General features: G+C 37.3%; 1 protein-coding gene across 1 annotated transcript; it reads right to left on the bottom strand.

Moving 5' to 3' along the window:
• Positions 1-7,864: 7,864 nt before the first annotated feature.
• LOC111174522 (uncharacterized) lies at positions 7,865-9,684 on the bottom strand. Its single transcript, XM_089912636.1, has 2 exons — positions 8,815-9,684; positions 7,865-8,652 (listed from the first exon to the last, which is right to left on the bottom strand). Exons 1-2 carry the CDS (start codon positions 9,638-9,640, stop codon positions 7,865-7,867), a joined length of 1,614 nt encoding a protein of 537 aa, XP_089768762.1. The 5' UTR covers positions 9,641-9,684.
• Between the last annotated feature and the right edge of the window lie 2,203 nt (positions 9,685-11,887).

Raw genomic sequence — 11,887 nt, 5'->3', positions numbered from 1 at the left:
TAACTAGAGTATGTTTAATTCTATTCTTATTATTTGTGCACTTCATTAAAACCAAACAGGTAAACAAAAACATCACATTTTATCCCTGTTCATCACTTTGAAAAGGAATTCCATGGCCAACACACCAGCTGCTGACACCAAACACATGTGTTCTATCAGAGCCTGACTTGGCATGGCAAGTTCAACTTACCCTGAGTTTATTCTCAGGCCATCATAGGAATAAATTGCTCCATTTATGGTAATTTCTTTCCAGAAGGAAAATGATTTTGAATGGAACTGAGTAGAAAATTCACCTTCAGGGGCTGACAGGATAGTGACAGTCTGAGACATCAAAGTCAACCCCTATACAAGGGAAGGCATTTCTTGAACTTAAAAATGAAAGATAATGTACCTAGGTTCAGTAAACATCCATTCCAACCTCATTTTTAATGCAGAGAAAGCTAAAAGTTACATTTCCCATTGAGTTAATGTTACATTTCTTGGATGTGTTAATAGTATTGTGCTTATGTAGGAAAACGTCCTTGTTCTTAGGATATTCATGTTGAATTACAGATCCTCCTCAACTTATGATGGGGTTACATCCTAATAAACCCATTGTAAGTTGAAAATATCTTAAAAGTAAAAAAATGCATTGAATACACCTAACGTACTGAACATCATAGCTTAGCCTAGCCTAGCTTAAACCTGCTCAGAACACTTACATTAGCCTATGTTGGGCAAAATTATCTAACACAAATCCTATTTGATGATAAAGTATTAAATATCTCATGTAATTTATTGAATACTGTACTAGAAGTGAAAAAAAGAATGGCCGTATGGGTACAGAATTGTTGTAAGCGTATCAATAGTTTACCCTTGTGATTGCGTGGCTGACTGGGAGCTGTGGCTCGCTTCTGCTGCCTACCATCACAAGAGTATCTACCACATATTGCCAGCCCGGGAAAAGATCAAAATTCAGAATTTGAAATACAGTTTCTGTTGAATGTGTATTGCTTTTGTACCATCATAAAGTTGAAAAATCATAAGTCAAACCGTCATAAGCTGAGAACCATATTTAAGGGTGAAGTATCGTGATATGTGTACCTTACTTTCAAATGGTCCCGCAAAAACTAAGTCATGTGTAGAGGGCCTTAATAAAGCATGTATGAGAGAGAAAGAGAGAGAGAGAGATAGGATGCAAATGTAGCGATAGTTTAACAGGTGGTGAAATAAGTAAATAGTAAACACGCATTCAAATACTGTTCTTTCAATTTACCTGTAGCTTTCTTTCTTTTTAAACAAAATTTGGAGGAAAAGTGCTAATTATACTCCAATAAAGATGTTTTTAAAAAAAGTGAATAAGTAAACAAACCAAAGTATATTTAATTTCATGACAAATTTTAATCAGTATGTTTGTTCTCTTCAAATGAGTTCATTAAATGTAAACCATTGCTAATTTTGTTTTTATTTATTAGGCTTCAAGAAGAATATCCTTCATTTCTTAGGACTCTAAATTTTCTACCTAATATACAAGACTTCTGAAAAAAGACAATATAAAACATGCATAATTTTATCAAATTTCTAATTAAGTTTTGTTTCTCTTTATTTGTGTCATTAGGGTAGATCAGAAAACATAAACATTGTAATCAAATAGCATAAATATTATAAAGAGAAAATAAACCCTTTCTATTACAAAAAAGAACACATTCCCAGATTCTCTTGTAGCTAGGTTTCTCAATGAGACATATTCCACCAGTTAATGATTTTGTGTGAACTTTGATTCCTAAAAATGTCATGTGAGGAGATAGGGAGTAGAGCATGTATTTTGCTGGCCCAGAATACAGCAGATATGATGTGGCTCTAGAGATCTATTAGCCGCTTCTCAACTTGCAGCTTATTTTCCTGGTCATGGCAGAAGCAGTGTAGTTTGCAGTCAACATTGGTAACAGCAGCTTCCTAAATTGTCAGCTTTCTTTAAAGGCAGAGGTAAATTTATAATTGCAGCAGAGGTAGATCAATTCTGAGCCTAGAAATAGTTCCTTAAATTTAGCCTGGAACCTATTTCTGGCCTTTTCAATAATATTGTAAATTTCTATTTCTTGGTGTAAAGATTCCCTTCTGACTAACTAGAGTGAATTCTGTTATATGCAGTTTAACCCTGATCAGTATAACCATCTTCCTCTTTAACCATATAAGGCCAATACTAATTAGAATTTCTAAAACACTAACAAATTTATTTGGAATATATGTTCTCTGTTATTTTTTTTACCAATCTTTCTACTCTGTTTTCTTTAAAAACTCATTTATATTTCATTTATATCAGTTTATTGTTCCCAATTATTTTCTCTCCTCTCTTAGAGACATATTTCCTCTCACACATCGACAATGCCTTGGCTATCTGATTTGCTTTGGTCAGTGGAATGTGAGTAGAACATAGCTATGTATGAATAGACACTTTAAGAGCCATTGGCTAGTTCAACATTGCTAGTTCCTCTCTCCCACAAGAATGATTTCCCTCAGATAAAGTATGCTTCCTCACCTTGGAACCCAAAACAGTGAAGGTACAGTGAGATAGAACCACAGATGACCCAGAGACCAAGGTAATCTGATAAATATATAAATAATTTGTTTTTTAAAACCATTTTGGGGTTTTACTGAAAGCTGTACTAATGTAGGTATAGTCTTTGAATTTATTCCTCAGTTCTTTCTGCTCTATCTTTTCTAAAATGCCTCTAAGTACATTTTAATTAAATAATTTAGAATATATTATCAATCCTCTTATTCATAGATGTCTTTAGAAGAGGTTCACTAAGGGCGTAATCAGGGTCTTTTGTTCTGAACAAATAATACGTTCAGGGAAACTAAACTATCAATTTCTTTATAAATTATTCTTATTCTAATAAATATATTTGGCAATTGTTTTTGTCTGCCTTTTACTCATCTTTGAATCCCCAGCTTCTATTCCAGTGCTTGACAAAAAAGATGCTTAATAAATGTGATCAGTGTATATATAAATGAACAAATTCTATTTTTTACAAGATATATGACAATTGGTTGCATATGTCTAGATGTATGATTTTTGGATCAATTTTTCCAACTTGATCCTCTAATAAAAGTTTTCATGTTGAGTTCAATCCCAAATGATGAAAAAAAAAACTGAGTTATCAATGAAGTGGGATTTAAAATTCAGGAAACACAGAGTTTTTCTTTTAGTTGCTTTAAATCCCTCATTATGGACACATACAGTACTACATTAAAGATCCTATTCCTAATATCCTCTATCAGCTCTTTCTTTTAAGAAGAAACATGTGAAAAGTTGTGGTTAGTGTTAGGACTGTTTTGGTTTTCTTCTCATTTTATATTTCCTCATCTTTTGGAGGATGATAGTATGCCATTAAAAATATCAAGTTGAAATTCAAGATGTCAAGTTGGTAATTTATTTCAGTTTTAGAAAAATCAAAGAGAGATGTGGTATAGTAAAAATCAATGAATTATAGGTCTGAGTCAGCTTTTTAAAACTTATTTAAATAAGTTTTAAAATAAAACATTTAAGGCATAAGCAGAAGGTATGAGATAAAAAGAGAAGAAGCAGTGGTTGGAAATCAGGATGCTTACAGTTGGGATTATGGAAGAAGAAATTTATTGGTAATGAAAAAGTCCAGGGTAGGATAATAGAATGACACTTTGTGGTTGGATGAAAGATTAAGTTCATTAGAGGAGAAAAGGTCAAGGAACTGAGAGTCAGGATTTTAAGAGGAACATTCTTGGGACTATTCAAATAACCAAGAATTAACAAAAGAGTAGAGTTTGATGGAATGACAGTGAGCATATTGCTAAAATCTTTTTTAAATGCAGAAAAGTAGCTTGGACATTCTACCTATGCAAAAATTTAAGTATAAATGTTGAAGTAATAGATATGAAAGTACAATTTCCAAACCAGTAGAAAGAAGATACAATAATAAAAAAGAAAACTCTATCAATCATACAAAATGCAGGAAAGATAAATCAAATAAGCAAAGAAAATTATATCAAATAGAAGAAAATATAAAATGGTAGATATATAAGCAAATATACCAGCAATAACAATAAATATAAATGAATTAAAATCACGAAATACAAAGATTCTCAATTTTTTTTAAATGTATAATTTATGTCTCTCTATATATTTTATTTTTATTTATTTTTTAAAGCAGCATGGAATTTTATTAATAATTATGCCAATAAATTCAGCAACTTAGTTGAAATAGAGAAAGTCCTTGAAAGGTACAAACTACCAAAGGTCACTCAAGAAGAAAGAGAAAACCTGAATAGCCCTATTAAACAAATGATTTGTAGCTGACAACCTTCCCACAAAAAAAAGTACAGGCCAGATGGCACAAGTGAATTCTACCAAACATTTACAGAAGACATGGTAACAGCTGTACACAAACTCTTCTAGGAATAAACACTTTCCAACTTATTTTATGAGCCAGCATTACCTACATAACGAAGTCAGACAAAGACATCACAAGAAAAGAAAATCATAGATCAATAACTCTTATGAACATAGATGCAAAAATTCTTTTAAAAAATAGCAAATTGGTGGGCTTCCCTGGTGGCGCAGTGGTTGAGAGTCCGCCTGCCGATGCAGGGGACACGGGTTCGTGCCCTGGTCCGGGAAGATCCCACGTGCTGCGGAGCGGCTGAGCCTGTGAGCCATGGCCGCTGAGCCTGCGCATCTGGAGCCTGTGCTCCGCAACGGGAGAGGCCACAACAGTGAGAGGCCCGTGTACCACCAAAAAAAATACATATAGCAAATTGAAACTTCTAATCTATAAAAGATGGTAATGCATCGCGCCCAAGTAGGATTTATCCTAGAAATGCAAGGTTGCCTTAGTATTCAAAATCAATGTATTTCGTCATATTAATGTACTAAAAAAGAAAAAAACATCTCTTTATAATGTAGAAAACGCATTTGAAAAAATTCAACACATTCATGATTTAAAACTCTCAATTAATTAGGAAGTAAAGGAATCATCCTCAATCTAATAAAGGGCATTTATGAAAGAACATATATCTGACATAATATTTTATGGTGAAATAAACAGTAGGTTCCTCCTAAGACTGGGAACAAGGCAAAGATGTCTACTCACCACTTCTAGTCAAGGTTGTCCTAGATGTTTAGTCTGTGCAGCAAGGCAATAAAAAGAAAAGACACCCCCACCCTCCACACACCTCGTGCTGCAAGTCCCAGTGTTACCAAATCAGGTCTGGATGCTTGCTGCTCAGAAATCAATACTCAAGAGAGACAAATGTTTGTAGAAAGGAAAGTTGCTTTTAATCAGAATGCTGGGGAGATAGTGGACTCCCCATAAACCACCTCCCAAGATTCTGCTCAGCCATGAGAAGTTTTTAAAGGAAAAGGTAAGTAATCTCAGTTAATCATTGAGATAGGAGGTCAGAGTCATTGCCATCCCCCACTGCATGCAGGCTTGTCATGCAGGCTTGTTGACTTCTTGTGATCTTTCTTTCAATACCATCTTGTTCACACAGTTTGTTCACGAGATTACTGAAGGGGAAGCTAGGGTCATCTGTTAATTACTTATTCTTTATTTCTGCTTCTTTGATTTATGGAAAGAACCAACAGATTAGGCAAGGTATTATGTGATCAAAAGATCTGAAAGTGTGCTAGGGCCAGAGATGAGTAAAGCATGGGGGAAACTGGTTTAAGGTTAGTGACAAGACAAAAGGGGCCTCCTGCAGAGAGCTCTTTCCTGCAAAGAGCTTTTTCCTACCAAAAGCTGCTTATAAATCCCCACTTGTCAGAACATCATTCCATTTTTATTGGATTATGGTCGAAGGTCTGTCTTCTGTAACTTCATGCTGACATAGGGCACCATATTCTTAGAGTGGGAGATGTTGACATGGGTCTGTAGCATCCCTTCGCTGACAATTGTAGTTGCCCATTTACATATACGGGCAGAACAAGCTACAATTATTTTGATGCCCACAAAGATATAGATTATTATAAGCAACAGTGTTAATCCCATTCTCTTAGGGCCAAGTTCTTGAAACTGTGCTAGCCATAGATCTAGTACTTTTTTATAAACAAGAGGCAGGGGATATGGAGGGGCCTTTGTCCTTGGCAGGGGGATGGGGGTGGGTGCAGGGTTCTGTTCATTTCCACCAGCGCATGCTGTGCACCGGCAGAAGCTAGGTTTGAGGCAACTAGGTTGCACCTAAGGGTCTGGACAAGCAGACAGTTAAGGGCCATGGCCTTGCTGGCTCCAAAAGAAGCACAGAGAACTAGACACAGGAAGGGGGAATGCATGTGTCAATGGAGACAGAGATTGTAGTTATGCAGCTGTAAGGCCAAGGAACACCAAGGATGGAGAGCCACCACCAGAAGCTGAGAGAAAGGCTCCCCTAGAGCCTTCAGAGACTGCATGGCCCTGCTGACGTCTTGATTTCAGACTTCTAGCCACCAGAACTGGAAGAATAATTCCTAGTATTTTAAGCCACCCAGTTTGTGGTACTTTGTTACTGCAGCCCTGGGAAATGAATACACAGACCTTCAAAAGTGGCCCTGAGACAACTGACTTTTCCATTTGCAAAAAAAAATGAAAGTAGACCACTAATTTACACCATTAAAAAAAAAATTCCAGATAGATTAAAAATATAAACATGAAAAGCAAAATTTCAGCCTTTTGGAAGAATATCTTTGTAATCTCAGTCTAGAAAAGAATTTCTTAAACAAAAAGCAAAAAGACCTAAGAAAAGATTGATATATTTGCATCAAAACTTAAAACTTCTATGAAGTATAATATAGCATAAATAAAATTAAAAGATAAGCCACAGTCTAGGAGAAAGTATTTGTAACCTAATGTAGTCAACAAATAAATATACAAGTTATATAAACAAATCCTGGAAATGAAAGAACAGGTGATCCAATTAAATACATATATATCTCCAAGCTCATGGTATTGTTGCCTATATTTCAATTATCTGAATGCTGTAGCAAATGTTATTTTTCCATCTCTAAAATATAGAGACTCTTTTGAAAAACATAATTACAATACCGGAGAAACTAATAATCCCTGAATATCATGAAATATCTGCGGTCACAGATACCACAGTCAACAGATGCCACAGCCAATGATGGATACATAAACCTACACATGTGATAAAATTGCACAGAACTAAACACACATACTCATAAGTGAGTAGAAATAAAATTGAGAAACTCTGAACTAATTGGTGGATTATATCAATAATATCATTATCCTGGCTGATATTTGTACTATATTTTTACAAGGTATTACCACTGGGGGAAACTGGGTACAGGGTACATGGGGTCTCTCTGTATTACTTCTTACAACTGCATCTTACAATCTACAATTATCTCAATAAAAATTTCAATTAAAACAAAAAATACATAGGTATTAAGTATGGGACAACTTATACATTTCATATTCATATTAAAATTATGAAATAAAAACTTTGAGTTATTAAGCAAATATATATATACTTCCTACTATAATGTTGCGTTCCAGTAAGCAAACCTATCGTGTGAAGTTTCTCTATATAGCATACTTATACATATTCTGCAAAAGAAAAGGACTCCTTTTTAAACTTTTTTTGACACTGTAACATCTTCAAAATATTAATAAAGTTATCAAATATTAGTTATTTGCTACTCAATGAAATGTCACTTCTAGGCAAAAGATTTCTCATATATATTGGGTCCCCCACCTCAGCCCCAGGTTGCTTCTGCTATGCAGTGAGTCCAAAAAGAGGGTGAAGGTTTCAGGATGTTGACAGGGGTTTCTTCTTAGTGCTGTTTCTCTGATGTTTAGTGAAGTCGAGATGCTGGTGGCAGGTTCCATTACACCTGTAGTGTTTCTCCCTAGTGTGTTCTCTGATAGAAGGTTCTCCCACATTGGTTACATTCATAGGGTTTCTCCCCTGTGTGGGTGCTCTGATGTACTGTGAGGGATGACTTATGGTAGAAAGTTTTCCCACACTCATTACATTTATAAGGTGTCTCTCCTGTGTGTGTTTTCTGATGCTCCCTCAGTTTTGACTTCACAGAAAAGGATTTTCCACATTTGTGACATCCATAGGGTTTCTCTCCTGTGTGACTCCTCTGATGGTTAATGAAGTTTGGCTTCTGGGAGAAAGTTTTCCCACATTCCTTACATTCATAGGGTTTCTCCCCGGTATGTATTCTCTTATGTACTGTGACAGCTGACCAATCACTGAAGGTTTTCTGACATTCATTACACTCATAGGGTTTCTCCCCTGTATGTGTTCGCTGATGTACATGGAGATTTGACTTCTCACAGAAATTTTTTCCACATTCATTACATTCATAGGGTTTCTCCCCTGTGTGTGTTCTCTGATGTACTGCGAGGCCTGACCTATACCCAAAGGTTTTCCCACATTTGGTGCATTCATAGGGATTCTCCCCTCTGTGTATCCTCTGATGTAGGATGAGAGATGATTTATGGCTGAAGGTTTTCCCACATTCACTACACTCACAGAGTTTTTCTCTTATATCTGTTTTCTGATATGTAGGAAGCTTTGGCTTCTTGCAAAATGCAGTAGCACACTGATTAATTTTATAGACTTTTTTCCCTATATGTATTTCTTGATGCTGAATGAAATTTGGCTTCTTGCAGAATACTTCCCAATCTTCATAACAGTTAAAGGTTTTCTCTCCTTTATAAATTCACTGAAGGAGTGACTTCTTGCTGAAATGATTCTCACTTTCAACACACTCATATTATCTCTTCCCCATGATAACTCCATGGTGCTTATTTAAAGTTGACTTCTCATGAAGAGACCACCTCCCACAGTCATTCAATTCATAGTGATTCTCCCTTGTATGAGTTCCCTGATGAACACTGAATGTTGGTCTATCAGAAAAGGCTTTGACATGTTCATTACATCCATAGGGCTTCTCCCATGAGCTTTCTCTCTTATAGGTAATGAAAGTTTCCCCCTCATTGAAGGCTTTCCCACATTCAGTATATTCAAAAGAAATATTCAGAGTTTGAGTATCCTGATGCTGAAATAAGTCCTCATTTTGACTGATGGCTTTTCCAGTTCTATCATATTCTAAAGATTTCTCTCTAGAATGAGAATTCTTGTGCTTTGTACAGAGGAGTAATTTCCCATGTGTATTAAACTCATCAAGCTGCCTTACAAAGGAGTGTCTATTACTAATGATTAATTCTGAAAGAGAATCCAAATTCATTCCATATGAGTCATATTTACCAGGTATTTTTCTTGATAAAATAAAGTTTGTATCCAGAGAAATTTTTTTTCCTAATACACTATTTCTCTCTTTAGTCGGTGTTTTGTTGTTGACAAAACCAACTTTCCACCAATGCTGGTCTTCCTTTTCCTGGCTCTTCTCCATCAGGTCAACTACGCAGAAGTCTGGGTGGCTCTGACTTTGGGACTCTTCCTCTAACATCCATGGCTCTTCTCCTTGCTGTAATTTGAAAATCGCCTCTGGTTTGATAACACAGTACCCCACTGAGATGAGGTGGCTATAGTTCCCCAGCATCACGTCCCTGTACAGGGTCCTCTGAGCAGGGTCTAGGTGCTGCCACTCCTCCTGAGTGAAGCCCATGCTCACATCCTCAAATGACACTGGCCCCTGAGATCTGTTCATTTTCTGTGGATCGAGGAAACATGTAGAGAACTACAAAGTTTGGGCTCTCCTGAAACTTGGCTCAAACCTCAGGTTCTCACAGTCTGACGGGTGGCTTGTGGAGCACAAGGATCACATAGTGCAATCAGCTATGCACATCTAGGGTCTGCTCTTTCTTGGCCTTGATCCTCCTCTGTTCTGTAGCCCTGGTGGGAGGCCTCCACTCAGATAAGTCATCTTCCTGGTGGGATTCCTCTTTATCTCACAAGATCAGCTTTGTTCCTAGGAACCAGGATCTGAACTTCACAGCGATGTCCTTTGGCTCAGTGCAGGGACGGGCACAACGCCAGATTTAGGCACAACTGTTTTTTAGGGAGGAAGCAGATGTGGATGTGCCTCCTAGCGCCGCCTCCCACCAGTTCTGTGGTCTCGAGGCACTCGCTAGCTACTCTGATCACTTTCCAGACCTGATACAGTGGGAGGGTGAGGACTCCCTGCCGTCCTCACAGAGTGTGCCGCGGCCTCAGGGCAGTGGCCGCCAACACTACAGCGGCCTCTCTGGGGACTCGCGGACGCCGTAAGCGCACAAGGACCAGACTCGAACAAGCCATGGCAGCAGCTGCTGCTGGCCGGGATAGGGGCCTGAACCCCGCCCTCCCTCCAGCTCGGCCGCCCTTCACACCGGCCAAGCCCCAACCCACTCCAGTGCCCGCCGCAATCCCTATATATTTTAAAAGTGATGCCTCAAACAAAACTCAAGACACTTTCGTGTAAAGGGATAAGCAAAAAGTACTATATAAAACCTATCCAAAAAACATAATACAGGACAAATGACTAAGGAAATAAGCACTTTTACGGATAAATCCATGACATAATGATAAAAAAGTTCTCTGTCCAAAAGTACTCTGACCTTTTGATTATTCTAAGGCACTGGCAAAAGTCTGTCCAGACACGCTTTTGGCTTTCTCTTCAGAGAACACTTTCCTTAGGGTGAATATCCTCATGTTAGCATCTTTTTCAGCCTGCAACAGACTGAGAATGTCTCAAATCATGAAGTCCTGGTGTCTTTTTGATTAACAGTTCTTCCTCGATATAACTCATTCCTCTTGCATTCTTTTATAAGCAATAAGAAGAAACTAGGCCACATTTTCAACCCTTTGTGTGGAAATCACAGGCTAAATATCCAACTTCATCATTTACAAGCTTTGCTTTTCACATAACTGCAGGACACAATTCAGCTAAGTTTCCACCATTTTCTTCCAATTTCCAATAACATGCTCATTTCATTTTCATCTGAATCCCCACTGGCAGAGCCTTTCATGTCATATTTCTACAAAGTCTGTTCATGAGGACTTAGGTTTTCTCTAAAACAATAAATGTTTTCTCTACCATGCTCTTCACTTCTTTCTGAGCCCTCAGTAACAGTTAACATCCATATTTCTGCTAGCAGTCTCTTTAAGGCTATCTGGGCTTGTTCTATCGGGCTCCTCAAAATTCTTTCCTCCTCTGCTCACTGGCTAATTCCAAAGGCACTTTCACATTTTAAGGTTTCACATTCCAGATACCAAAATAGCAAATTTCTATTGCTGCTATAAAAAATTTCCACAAATTTAGTAACTTAAAATAAAACATATGTATTACCTTACAATTTGGGAGGGGTCAAAAGTCTGAAGTGTGTTTCAATGAGCTAAAACCAAGGTGTCAGCAGAGCTGCATTCCTTGTAGAGGTTCTAGGAGAGAATCCATTTCCTTGCTTTCTCCAGCTTCTAGAGGCCATCAACCTTCCTTGGCTTGTAGCCCCCTTCCATCCTCAAAGCCAATAGTTAATTCTTTCTCATACTGCATCACACTGACATTTTTAAGAATCCTGCTGATTATACTGGGACCACCCAGATAATCCATGATAAAGCCCTTATTTTAAAGTGAGATGCCTAGAATCCTTAATTCCATCTACAATCTTAATTGCCCCTCATCATGCAACAAAACAAACTAACACGTTCTAAGGATTAGGCAGTGGACCTCTTTGGAAGTGGAAGTGCCAGTATTCTGCCTACCAAAGATAGGATGTAAGAATTTTTTAAATTAAGGGCAATTTTGTTTTTGGAAAAAAACAGTAAAGTGAAGATACACACACAAACACAATCAAAAATGAAGAATGGACAAATCTCTGGATGTGGTACCAATTTTAAATGTACAAAAGACTATTTTTTTTAAGCCTACAAGATTCAAATGAACATTACAACCAGCCTTCTGAAACCAGATCATTCT

Source organism: Delphinapterus leucas, chromosome 6 (genome assembly GCF_059928025.1).
Source record: "Delphinapterus leucas isolate spDelLeu-1000000601 "Yukka" chromosome 6, BTC_Dleu_Yukka2, whole genome shotgun sequence".
Taxonomy (NCBI): domain Eukaryota; kingdom Metazoa; phylum Chordata; class Mammalia; order Artiodactyla; family Monodontidae; genus Delphinapterus; species Delphinapterus leucas.
This window is presented reverse-complemented; position numbering and strand designations above follow the sequence as displayed.

Bases quoted from the DNA above. Each gene is read 5' to 3' on its own strand.
- LOC111174522 (XM_089912636.1), bottom strand. From the start codon at position 9,640: ATGAACAGATCTCAGGGGCCAGTGTCATTTGAGGATGTGAGCATGGGC. The intron at 8,653-8,814 runs GTGGGAGGTGGT...ACTGTTATGAAG, and splicing joins TCACTATGAATTGAATGACT to ATTGGGAAGTATTCTGCAAG.